We start from the raw sequence: 13783 nt of genomic DNA, 5'->3' as shown, positions 1-13783 counted from the left end.
TTTTAATTGACCATAGGTGATCTGGGATGGAATGACAAGCATCTCATCCCTGACTGTGAATTCAGACACAGTGCAGCAACATGTTGGAAGTCTAATGGTGAATGAGTTCCTGCAATGGCTTAGTGATTCAGTCCAAAGCAGAGGAGTGGCCATCTTACCATTAACTACCGCCACTTTATTGCCTAAGCATTAAAGATGCTTTTAAAGTCCACAGACCGGCTAGAGCTTTCCCATTAACTTCAGCCTCTGAAGGATCCAAACCTAAAGTGTCTGTGTTTAGTCTCTGCTGAAAAACAGGTGAGTCTTGTTCTTTTGTGAGTAAAATGAAAGCTTCTTAATTCCAGGGAAGTAATGGTGATGCTGTTTGTAACTGTTCATAAAAGCCTAACCAAGCTGGTTGCTTGAGTGGGGGAGTAAGGCCAGCTGTGTAACCTACAAGAGACCAGTCTGTTTCAGAAGTGAGGGGGCGAGTCTCAAAATTCTTGTTTATTTCTTTTCATTCATTTCTGTTAGTTTCTGAGTGAAGACAAGGGTTAATTAGATAGCAAATACCCTCAAGAAGCACGATGCAAAAAATAATGTTTCAGAGGGCTGATTCACTGCAATATTTCTGTGAAATTCAGGTCATACGCTGTTCTATTTTGTGTTCTTGCATGTGAAAATGCATGAGAAAGCAAGTCTGTCCATCCCCTGGCTTTGCACAGCCTTCAGTTGCATTTTAAGAGAGAGAAAAAAATCAGCTCTTAGTAGAGCTACGTCTAAGAGAAGTTAAACAGTGAGTTTGACTTCTACAGTCCGTTTTGCGCAGATAGTGTGTAGTTTTGTATTTTGTATAGTGATAGAAAGATGAAAGAAGAAGAACCTTAGCTTTTATTTCAAGGTGCTGAACAGCAAACTTTTCAGATGGAAAATGTCTAGGAAATTCTTGTTCTGATTCTGCCTTGGTGTGTTAAAGAACAGTTTCATCTGGCTGCATAGTAGAGTAGTTTTTTTGGATTGGTTTTTGGGTTGTATTTGACCGTGATGTTATGTGTGCTTCAACACTTAATTTCAACATGTGACTCCTAATACACAGAAGACTTCAGATACTGAGTTGTTTGCTGAATGTTTTGGTTGCTTTTTCTCTGCAATAATTGGTTTTATGCAGACTTACTAAATGTATGGAAAGGAGTGGGAAAAAGTACGTATTTAATATAATTAATTATGCTTGCATATTCAGTAGAAAATAACTTTTAAAATATGCTGTCTTCTGTTTTTCTTGGAAAAGGTTTAACAGCAGTGAGTACTGTGCTTCAGAATGTGTCTTTTGAAGATGAGTTTTATTTGGGGCTCAGCTTGTTGTTTTAATTAAAAACTCCTCGCATGTTCTAGTGAATGTTTACAGGTGAGGAAGGGAGTCAAACCAGCCACATAAGAGTGCCCGGTATATTAAAGTGGGAAAAAATTAGTTACCTGAGCTGTAAAACTCTCCAGCTAACATCCTTATTACTGCAAACTGGGACATTGGCTCTGTGCCACCTCAAAGTGTGTCAGTCACAAGCTCAGTCTGTGCAGCAGTACTCACCTATTCTTTGAAAGGCTTTTAAATAAACAGCTGACTGCCACAGAGCATTTGAGAGTTTATGGGTCTTAGTAACAAACAACAAACTGTAGGGCAAAGTTGTCTCTTTAAAGTACCTTCATTTCCTGCCAATAACACTTCACTAAATTGTTCCAAGGCTAGTTTTGTTTGAAGTCTTCTTTCTCTGACCTCTGTCAGGTTTCAGGATCTCTGGATTTAGACATTCAGGATCTCTGGTTTTGAACATTGCTCCAAGGGTCATGTCAGATACGACAACAGTCTCCTTGGAGTTCATCCCTGAACGTCTTATATTTTGCTGGCACAGAAAGAATAACCGTTTAGGAACTCATGTTTGGAGTATCCATCATGCCATCAGCAAAAAGAAAAACAGGCACTTCTCTGCTGGTTTTGTTTAGCTGCTTCTTGCTGGCGACTTGACTGGATGCTGATCTTTCAGCTAATTGGGAGAGGATTTTTTATGGCACACACATTCTGTTGTGTGGGGACGGGGTCTAGCATGCCAGATTTCTCTTTGCTTAGGTACATGTTGTTTTCTTGTGGTGCTTAAGAAAAAAGAAGCACCTTTTTCTTTTCCTTTCTGCCCCTCAGCAAAGCTTTGGGCAACTGTCTTCAGAAGAATTTAGTGCTTTCCATACACAGCCTATTAAAATTTGCATGGATTTGATTTCTGTTAAGGGAAATAGTGGAGCATACATAATCCCATGATGAGAATTCATCAGCCATTGATAGGGTAGGATTTTTGTAGTGCTGTGCAAATTTAAAATATATTGTGTTATTGAATTTAAATAATGCACAGCATGAAATGTTTAGTCTCTGTCTTTAATCATAATCGAGATAGACCCTATCTAGCCTATCACCTACTAATTGCTTGCATTTACTGATGATAATACTCTTTGCATGTACAAGAACAGACAGGGCTCTAATGCAGTACTACTGTATTTTTTCAATCATACTGGCTGTCAAAACCATTCATTGTTGCCAGACTAGGTTAGATGGAACAACACAAAGTCTATGCTCTTCCTTTTGTAAGAATGACAATGCCAAGTATTCCCCTGTAGAGAAGATGAATAGAGCTATAAAGGAAGTGGCAGCTCCACCATTGCTTTCTACTTATTCTACACAGTCCAATAGAAAATTAAGACCACTACTGAATTCCTGAAGGTGAGTCAAGAAAAATAATCATCTCTGTACATTTCTGTGGGAAACAGGAACAATTTCTGTGCAATTTTGTAGGTTTCACTCTAACTAGGTTCTATGAGGTTTGCAAAAATAAATAGCTCATTAATAAAAAAAAAAAACAAATGTGGAAAAATCTTGCTTGGGGATTTTTCTTCCTACAGAGAAGAGCACTGAAGCTATGGTGAATGCTTAGAGGCACCATGGGTCACTTTAGGAACAGTTAGATAAGACATCGAAATTGTCACATAGTATTTCGTCCACTAAATTTATACATGCATTATGTATGGTATGCAGTCATGGTAAAAATGCAGCAAAATTAAAAGGTTGGTTTAAAACTGATGGGAAGATTATACAAGATTTATTGAATTCCCATCTTTATGGTAATTTAAGAGACTCTATTTGTGTAGATATTTAAAGACGACAGAATTTAATTCCTTAATACTTCAAAAAATTAGGCTTTTTTTTTTCCTTTTAAACATCCATCAAGTTAGGGGGCTACCAGTTTTTAAGGTTAGCTTGTTATGTAGTTGATTTTCAGCTCATAATTACTAGAAAATGATGGTAAAACAGTAACAAACTGATAAGGCCAGACTTGAGTTTACCACTAATGTATATTGTTTCCATATCCTTAGGGACATGAAGCCTTTTGCGGAGGCTTTCAAGAGGAAGAGCTAGTAGACTGCTCTGAAGTTGATAGAAGTTTCTCTGAGAAAAAGAGCCACGTGCCTGGAGGACCTGTGATAGGGAGAAACTGTTTTCAAATACCTGCATTAAATCTCAGCTGTGCTTTTCTGCCAGCAGCTGCAGAGCAGAAGATTAGCAGACATGTCCATAGCGCTCAAGCAAGTCTTTAATAAAGATAAGACTTTCCGCCCAAAACGCAAGTTTGAACCTGGAACGCAGAGGTTTGAACTTCACAAACGAGCACAGGCCTCTCTGAACTCAGGTGTGGACTTGAAAGCGGCTGTGCAGTTGCCCAGTGGAGAAGACCAAAATGACTGGGTGGCTGTCCATGTTGTTGACTTCTTCAATAGAATCAACCTCATTTATGGAACTATCTGTGAGTTCTGCACAGAGAGGACGTGCCCAGTGATGTCTGGAGGCCCTAAGTACGAGTACCGGTGGCAGGACGACATGAAGTACAAGAAGCCCACAGCATTGCCAGCACCCCAATACATGAATCTTCTCATGGACTGGATCGAGGTGCAAATCAACAATGAGGATATATTTCCTACAAGTGTAGGTAAGTGCGAGGAAGAAGTCTTAAAGCATCTTGAAACTGTCTTTCATTGTACTAAGCATGTTCTTGTCCCAACCTCATTTTTAGAGATTGTGAAATTCAAGCCTTTAAACAGCAGATAGAGAAGGGGAGGGTGTCTTGCAGGAATAGTGGGAAACATATGAAATGTTAACTGTGGCTACTAGATATGGTGGGATTTGTTAGCCTAAAATGTTTTTATTCTAGCCATGTGTCCCTGGTAAGCCTCTCAGGTTAATTGCTAGGGGTGGTCAGCATTGCATTATTAGCTTGTTGAAAGCAATCATTTGCATTGCCCACTTTGCATACCCAGTTAGGCAGATACAGAATGGATGGAAAGCAAAGCCTAATTAGAGTGGTATTTTCCATTCCAAGTGTGTACAGCTATGTGCAGTACAAGGCAGTGGAGAATCAGGAATGCAGTGAACTCTGCCTTCCCACCCTCTCTTGACTTCCCATCCAAGACTGATGAATTGGGAAGTGAACTATTCTCCAAATTACTGTTTCTAAGACTATATATATATAACTAACAAGCTTTGCTATGGTTAAACCGGAGGGCCCAGATGAGACAGCTGTCAGGGGCAGCACAATTTTCCTTTTATAATACTATAGTTGGTTTTCCTGAAAAGTAGGGCAAGTAGGTATTCCAGTATCTTTGCTGGAATAGTTCCCTCTGGATGAGGAGGACTTTGCAGAAGAGTGTGTTGTGTAGTGTAGAGAGCCTAAATCTTTAGCTGTGGCTGCAGGTAATAAAAAAAGACAGGATGTTGTAACTTAGAGATGTCAGTGTACATATGTAATTTTTACCAGTTTTAGTTAATAAGTCCTGATTCATTTCTTGCACGTGGGAAAACTGGGAGCTTGCTGTAAGAAATGTGAGGTGTTATATATAAGTACCTGGCATAGAACCATAAGAAATATGAAGAACGCTCTTATGTTAAAATTAGTTCAGCCAAATATTTTGCAGTTTGTATGCAGCTAGGGCCTGTGGCTAATTGATAGGTGATACCTCAAGAGGCTGCATCTATCAGTATTTTCTGACCTTTGAAGTACCTTATTCTTGGCCTCGACAGCTATTTGTCCGGACAAACTTGAGGTTTGTTTCACAGTTGCTATCACCTTTCTTCTCTACACTAATAGATAGAAAGAAAGCAGTTACTATATCTTTTAATCTGGACTTTGCCAGCATAGCAAGAAGGAGGAGGATTTCAAAGGAAACAGTATCATATATTTTGTGTGGTGAAAAATGAGTTTGATTTCTCAAGCATTCTTTGTTTTATGTTTCTTCAGAGTGAATGATTTTTGGAATTGAAGGCGAGTTGAATGTGCAGTGAAGTATGTGATTTTTGCTTCCATTGGTGTTTCTGTATTCTTATTACACCAAGTTTCCATCTTGGAGTATTCCAATAATACTTTGTGCTCTTGCAGTTTGCATTTGGAGAAAACATTGTCTGTCTGCAAGCATGGAGAGCAGGTAACACACTGACATGCTGATGGGCTCTACTGAACCAAAAAATAATCTGTAACACCAAGCTTCCAGCTCTAGATGCTCCCCCCTTATGTTTGCAGTAAGAAACATCAGGAGGAACTTTTATCCTGAAGAACTGAATCAGTAAATACCCTCAGTCTCCTCTTTTTCTCCTCCCAGCAGTTCCTGCTGTTGTAAATTAATCAAATCTGAAGAAACTGAGGAAGGGGGAAGACCTGTGGTCTCTAGAATAGGGCTGGACTCTGGTACAAACAGGAATGTTTGATGTCTGAAAAATCGTCTCACTCTGAATTGACCCAAAGGAAGGAGAACAGTCTGCTTGAGCTTTCATGGAGTGGTGGACTGTGCCATGGTTGTATTACAGACTGAGATGACTGGACAGTCCCATAAAGAGATTTTATAGATATCCTTTGTAGCATTATTCTGTAGAGCAGCACTTGCATCCATATTCTACTTTCCCCTCCTCTTGAGCCTTCATTGCAGATACCATAGTGGCCACAGTGCACAGTTCTCATTATCTTCTTGATTCACTGATTTGTGGTATGAAACTGTTGGTAAAGTTGCTTGGGAGGCCTTCGATCTTACAATTCAGAAACAGATGCACACTGTGTTGAATTTGGCATTCTGAGTAACTCTTCTCTCAGCAAATCCCTACTTAGGCACCTGGAATGGTCAAAGGGAAGTTTTGGTCTGTTCCTGGGTAAGTTACTTTTCTTTCAATGGAATCTTTCTGATTTATTTGCGCATAAATCCCCTATCTGTAAAATGGAGATGATAATGTCAGCCAGCCTGAGTAATGCTTATAAAACTGTTCAATGAAATACAGTCACTCAGGATGTATATTGTTACGTGGTTTGGTTTTCACAATTGGATCAGAGAGAGAAGCTTTGTTACTGTGTTGGGCACTGTTTGTTCCTACACGTTCTGCAGCAGCCTTTGGTTAGATGCACCATAGGCTTAGTATTAATGCAAACCTGTATTTTCATTCAGAGAAACTAATGACGGTGAAAATGATAAGTGTTCATTCTTCAAAGCAGTTGAAATAGATCTTAAAAGATGATACAGTCAGATGTGAAAATACAACAGGCTTAGGTATGTCCTTAGTTATAGTACAACAGGTTTAAAGCATTGGGTGGCTGTAACTTAGAGATTCATTTATTGCTTTGAATCTTTGTAGCATATGGTCTGCAGAGAAGAGTTCTGGAAAAAATGTATGTCCAGTGGATGGGATTTGGGTGACTTTCCCATTAGCAAATTAGTTTGGTGAAAAGATCCAGAGTGGGATTCATAGGAGCTGCATGCAGAAACTTGAACACATTTTTCTCAGCTTAATCCTATTAAACTCGTCCTCTTCCATTTGGCATATCCCATGCAAATTATCTAAAAAGGATTTTCAAGAACCGTGATTAAGCGCAGCTTTCATTTAGGAACTACTTTAAAGGAAAATAATTTCAAGATAGGGATAGCCAGGCTTGGTGGGCTTTTTTTGTGTATTCTTGTTGTTCCTCTTGGTTTAAAAAAAAAAAATAAAAATCCCAAACCGAATGCAGTTGAGTTATAAATAGTTATGTATGTTATATTTAACTCGCTCGGTGTTTACATTGGCACGATGACCTCTGGCCACTTATCAGCCTCTGTACTGCCTGTGGTCTGGTGCTATTTCCTCTCTGCTTTCTCCAGTCATTTTGGTCTATTCATTTGCTGGTAAAAAGCCTCTTCCTCCAGCCACTCTCCTACAAATACTGAACTGGCTGGCAAGAGAAAAGGGAGCTGGTATGGGAATGGAACAGCTGTCAAGAATTGTGTGCAGGTGACAAAAACAGGTGCTGTACATTAGGACCACTTCTTTCTATAGCAAAGCTTTAAGGACTGTCTTTGTAAAATGGCCTTGCAACCTGTAGAGGATTTTAGACATGATTATGTCCTTGTTTTTATTTCCATTTTTCTCAATTTCCTTTATCCATTTTAAGTGGATTTAAGGCACGTAAGATGCTGACAGCTCTGGAAACAAGTTCTGAATGAGACCACAGATATACCCTGACCTGTCTCAGCCCTTGCTGAGTGGCAATGTGGGAACAGAAGGGAGGAGAGTTCACTCTGTATGCCTGCTCAGGCCACTCTGGTGAAGCTATCCATATCGGTCCCCAGCACGGATTTTTGTAGTTTTTTGTAGTTTTAGTTAGCTTTAGGGTAAACTCTTTTTCTTCAGTAAATACTAGTTGCTCTTCCAGGCATCTAGTAGTCTCACTATTTAAACACCTTTCAAGTGCTATATTTCTGATGCTCATATGAACAACTTAAATACTGCATAGCCTCAAAAGTACCTTCACTTCCCCCCCCCCCCCCCTTTTTTTTTTTTTGTCTCAAAGACAAGAAAGCCGCTCTCTATGGCTGTGCTCCCTTCAGGCCCGGATTCCCAAAAAAGACATTCAGTTGCTTTAGGTTTTTCCTCTTCCTCATTGCAGCCTTAAATTGGGAGTAATTCTGTCTTGTTTGCATTTTCAGTGAATGGAATGGCTTTTTCTGTTGTAAGAGTCGCTGGGAAAGATACCCAGATATGTAAGGCCACAGGGGATTATTTAATTTATTCTAATCTGACCTCCAGCCTAACACAGGCCAGAGAACGTCACCACATCAGGTCCATAGTTTGAAATGAGAAGACAATCCGAAGACAGAGTTCTGCTGAAATAAACAAGAACACAAACTTCTTTTCTGACTTGACATAATGAAAAGCTTTTCCCAAAGAGGACAATAAAGCAGTTGAGAGGGGGCCGAGAGAGGTTGTGCTGTCCACATCCTTTGGGGTTTTCAAGACCAGGCTGGATAAAGCCCTGAGCAATCTGATCTGATGGCTATATGAAGCAGAAAACTGGGAAGCAGACCTCCCAAAATCTGTGCCAGGCTGAATTATCCTGTGATTCTTAATTCTAATTTCAGCACTGACAGGCTGCTTCAGGAAGAAGAGCTAAACTGATTAGAAATTAATTAAGCAGTTTAAAAGGCTGCAATTTGGCATTTAATGGAAATACAAAATCACTTTTAAGATACGACAGTTTTTGTAGAGGGGAATTTCAAAGGTTATTGAGTTACTCTAACCAAATAGCCTAGTTATGGCTGATCAAAACGAAAACATACTTCTAAAGAGGTTAAAGCCTAGGGCTTCAGCTGAAAAATTAATGGGTCTTTAGAAATACACCGCTTAACTAGTAAAGTTTGGTAGCTGTCAGCTTCAGTGTTTTTGCACAGAGCGTGCATGTGGCACTACTTCCAAAAGACAAGCCCAATGTGTCACCACAACGCACTTACAAAAGCAGACCAAGACTCTGGAGGGCCCCCGTGGATGTGATTCAAAACAACCACTAAATCAAGAACATTTTCAATTGTCTTTTACTAACATTGTGGTAGAATTTTTCTGGTTCTCTAGCCAGCAATAATAGTTACCACTTAGGACAGTTTTCTGCAAGGAACCAGCTGGCTGGAGGTTGTGAATAGAGACTCCTCAACTGCTTTTACTGAGCAAAAGCCTCTTCACTGTACAGCCCGAAAATAGAAGTGTGGTGAGAATGTTTGACATCATTGACTTTGTCTTACAACTATCCCTGTCTTACTGCTCTTCCAAAGTACCAGGAAGTGCCCATGGTGTGGGCGAAGTGGCATGCGCTGGCATTTGCTGCATATACTTTTTCTTCATTCTTTGCATCCGTTGCAGTTGCATCATCTAGAAACAGCCATTGCTTCATGCATACCTGCTCCGCAATAAAAAATGTACAATCTCTACAGCTGGTTCGTCTCCTTCATTTTAAGACAAAGCTTTGCCAGGGGCTGAAAGGAGGGATCACATTGCAGGCTGCTAACTGGTCATTCAGTCACCCAGTGGTGGATGTGTATGGCTGCAGGCTACCAGCTGAAGACTGTTGTAAACTCCAAGCAGTCCTTTCTGCTTGATCTTTACACCTGTCACACCAATGCTGGATTTGGGCTCAAGAGGAATTTTGTTTTGTAAAGCTTATCTTCTTTTCACTGTTACTGCCCTTCCTTGGACATGAGTGTGCTTGCCAAGAGCTTTGAGTTAATCTCTTGTGCAAATGAAATAAAATTCTGCAAGAAATAGACTATTATATGGCTGTAGCTTTCCTCTAGTCATTAAACTTTATAAATTGTGTGCATATATGTATGTTATAGCAAATTTATAGCAACAGCACAGCTATCATCTTAGAAAGTTTGGTGTCTTGAAGTATATGTGCCTGGAAAGTATCAGGTAAATATTTTACAACTAGATTATATGTCAGAGCTTCCTTCTTCTCTCCACTTTTCCCATGGTTCATGATCTAACAGATGCTTCTACATAAACTAAGCTGGTGGATAAATCAACCCACAAGCCTACTAGGCTTCAAGAGTACCAAAGAAGATTGATAATTTTTTTGTTCGCCCCATCTGCATGGGGAGCAATGCAGTTTACTAGACAGCTATCTGTCTGGCCTTCTTAGCTTTGCATTACTTTCTTGCTGACTGATTATATTTTAGAGCAATTGGATTCCCTAATTTTTGTCTGGTATCTAAAAGGTCTTGATTAGTCCAGGCATTCTGCTTATGCCAAGAATAGGGACTGAAGCTTAGGAGTAGTCTAGGCAATCCTCAAGCCCAGTCAGTGTTGGCTGACAGGTGACTGCTCCCGAAGCTATCCTCCCCAGCTGTCTTCCCCAGTGTACCCTCTTCAGCTGATGCTAGACATGCCATTTGAGGAACACGTAGGTCTGCTTCCGGCTCAGATGTATAAATTAACCCATTCTTTAGTCTAGTTCTGATAATAACAGAAAATATGTGCAGTAGCGAATAAGTGTAAATTCTTTAGCATAATCTGCTTTTCCATGAGAAGGATTTGGCACTGCTGGTATGAAGGAACGCTGCCTCACCTAGAGAATGCATATTAGAAGGCTGATGCCTCATATGCCGGGTTTTTTGTGCTATGACAATTATTACGGGCTAAAAAGCACTTTTATGAACATATGGAAATACAGGTCTCAGCAGATCTCTTCCTCCATTCTCCATGCTACAGAAACTTAAAAAAAAAAAAAAAACAACCAAGAAATAAAACCTGAAGTGGTAACCTGAATGGTGGAGGGAAAGCTCATGGAGAGAAGGATGTGTTAGCTGGCTCTGCAAAGGCTGAAAGGTTTCAGGATCTCTACTTAATCTGATACTGCTTTGGGAGGAAGAAAGAAGTATGGAACACCTGCAAGAAGTGGTGTCCCACATGGGAACTGGAGTGGTGTGTCCTGTAGCTTCCATGTCTCTTGTTCTCAAGCAATTTAGCTTTCCAGCACATTGTGATTGTGTACACTGTGGGACATTACTTGAATTAGTCTCTCAGAGGATCTGCAGCACTGCAATTACATCTTCTACTGTAACTGAACTTCTGACCTTCTCTTCAGCTACCTTCACAGCACAGCTGATGTCTATAGCGTGTTAAGTCTATGGCATACTGGGGCTAAGCTTGTGCCCAACTCAAAAGGGGGGAAATTCAATACCTTGAACATGCTTTGCTTTGGAAAGTGGGTTTGTGTGGACTGAGTAGTCTGCATGCCACAGTGTTGTGTGCATTCCTTTCCCTGACAACAAGGAGAATAGCTCCTTATTTGAAAACTTATAAAACAGACTTTGTCAGATATGCTGCAAAGCAAAACATGTAGGAGTAACATTTACAGATCATAATGACTTTGCTGGTTCATTTTTTGGAACTCAAAGAAAATAAGATTCACAAGTGTCAGCTTTCTTAGTGGCTATTTTTTGCCTATGTTTATTTTGCCAAATTTAAGTTGTTAATTACGCTCAGAAATATTGTAGAAAATTCATGGTAGTCTCTACTCCCACAAAGTATTTTCATCCTTAAGGTCAATCTTTTGAGGACAACACTCGTACTTTTGGGGCATGTTACATGCAGAATCTAGCCAAGGAAAGAGACATATGTCAGTGGGGTCTTCAGCTGCCCCAGACATATGGTAACAATCATCAGAATAAAGTGTGGTCATAGAAGTATAAAATAATTTAGTCCTGTTTAAAGTACAATCTCAGTTTAACTTCACTGTGGAATGGCTGGAGTGCCACAGTAGTGTGGTCCTAAGGGAACTTCTGGAAAGCCTAAAGCAAGGACAAGGTCTTCACTTCAGCCAGAGGAACGGGCAGCAATACTGCCTTTAAGTTTGGCCACTTTCTTTCAAATAGAATTTTGGCCTTCTAGATTCACATAGAGTATGTAAATAGAGCAAAATTAGAAACCTCAACAAGGGAAAACTCATTAGTTTCTTTTCAATTAAGTACTCATGTCTTTTATAAATATATAAATGGGTAGTTAAAAAATACACAGTTAAAAACCCCTTGTGTTGATTAAAGCCCTGTGTGAGCCTTTGTATCAAAATAGTGTGGCCAGCAGGACTAGGGAATTGATTGTCCCTTTGTACTGGGCACTGGTGAGACCACACCTCGAATACTGTGTTCAGTTTTGGGCCCGTCACCATGATAAAGACATTGAGGTCCTGGAGGGTGTCCAAAGAAGGGCAATGAAGCTGGTGAAGAGTATAGAGCACAAATCTTATGGGGACCCACTGAGGGAACTGGGGTTGTTTAGCCTGAAGAAAAGGAGGCTGAGGGGAGACCTTACCACTCTACAACTACCTGAAAGGAGGTTGTAGCGAATTAGGGGTCGATCTTTTCTCCTAAGTAACAAGTGATAGGACAAGAGGAAATGGCTTCAAGTTGCACTAGGAGAAGTTTAGTTTGGATATTAGGAAATATTTCTTCAGTGAAAGGGTTTTCAAGCATTGGAATACACTGCCTGGGGAAGCGGTTGAGTCACTATCCCTGGAGGTATTTAAAAGACGTGTAGACGTGGTGCTTAGAGACATGGTTTAATGCTGGACTTGTCCGTGTTAGATTTACAGTTGGACTCGATGATCTTAAGCATATTTTCCAGCATAAATAGTTTTATGATTCTTTAGTCTTAAAACACAAAAACTAGAGTGACATATTCAGATAATCTGAAACATTTGTAAGCACAGTGTTCATCCTATAATGCTGCGGAGGAAACTGTCAAACCGTCGAACTTTATCAGTATTATTTATAAGTGTGATTAAGGCACTTGTGGGCTCACCATTAAAGACAACTGTCGTAGAACATTTCTGTGCCTAGTTATGCAGAAATTCTGTGCCTTGAGGAGCTTACATGCTTGGAGAAATAAAAGTCAGCTTAAATTATGGGAAGAAAAAATTGTTTGCAGAGAAAAGCTGTTTAGTATGGCTCCTGCTAGAATTGCTTTTTCTGCACCAGATTAATTTGACCACTGTCTTCAGCTGAACTGGTAGTGCTGTAAGTGACATGACTAGCCCTTGTCTACATGGCTGCATCTCATGGTTTATCTTTTCTTCATAATTGTGTTTACATGTGTTTACAGTGAAAAAGGCCATACCAAAAAAGTGAAAGCTGGGGATGGTGATGGTGGTTCTGAAGGGATTTTATTTCAGAGTATTGGAGTGGCTCCCCCTTAACTTTGTGGTTGTTGGGTTCACCATTTTGTGGGCACCAATTGTGTCCAGTTTTGGGCACCTCAATACAAGAGAGATATCAAGGTGCTGGAGCGAGTGCGGAGGAGGGCAACGAAGCTGGTGAAGGGCCTAGCAAACAAATCATATGAAGAGTGGTTGAAGGAGCTGGGACTCCTCCTTTGAGGAGGAGGAGGCTGAGGGGAGACCTCATCACTCTCTACAGCTATTTGAAAGGACACTGTAGAGAGGTTGGTGCTGGTTTCTTCTCACAGGTAATTAACGACAGAACGAGAGGGAATGGCTTCAAGCTCCAACAGGGTAGATTTAGACTGAACATTAGGAAAGAATTTTTCACAGAAAGAGTGGTCGGGCATTGGAATAGGCTGCCCAGGGAGGTGGTTGAGTCACCATCCCTGGATGTGTTTAAGAGCCGTTTAGATGTGGTGTTGGGGGATATGGTGTAGGGGAGAACTTTGTAGAGTAGGGTAGATGGTTGGACTCGATGATCCCAAGGGTCTCTTCCAACCTAGACAGTTCTATGATTCTATGATTTTTGTTGTACATGTTCCACTGTAGTCCCTCATGCAGGAGATCAGTATGAATGCCAGTTATCAGAATTCCTCCTGAATTGTGTTGAAGCCAATACAGTTACTTTGCTTGGTAGTAGTGGTAATATAAGGCATCCTTCTTGTTTTCACCAATATGTGTGTACTGCGGGTCATCAGGATCTTTGATCA

At 40.3% G+C, this 13783-nt stretch overlaps 1 protein-coding gene across 1 annotated transcript in view; it reads left to right on the top strand.

Annotated features, from left to right (window-relative positions):
* Positions 1-3580: 3580 nt before the first annotated feature.
* Positions 3581-13783, top strand: part of MOB3B (MOB kinase activator 3B) — a 58155-nt gene continuing 47952 nt past the window's right edge. The window contains exon 1 of the mRNA XM_009895885.1: positions 3581-4004. Coding sequence (XP_009894187.1) covers positions 3587-4004 — 418 coding nt within the window. The 5' untranslated portion in view covers positions 3581-3586. The remainder of the gene's footprint in view (positions 4005-13783) is intronic.

Source organism: Charadrius vociferus, unplaced genomic scaffold (assembly GCF_000708025.1).
Source record: "Charadrius vociferus isolate BGI_N301 unplaced genomic scaffold, ASM70802v2 scaffold231, whole genome shotgun sequence".
NCBI lineage: Eukaryota > Metazoa > Chordata > Aves > Charadriiformes > Charadriidae > Charadrius > Charadrius vociferus.
Note: the sequence above shows the minus strand (reverse complement) of the source record. Positions and strands in the feature narration are given on the sequence as shown.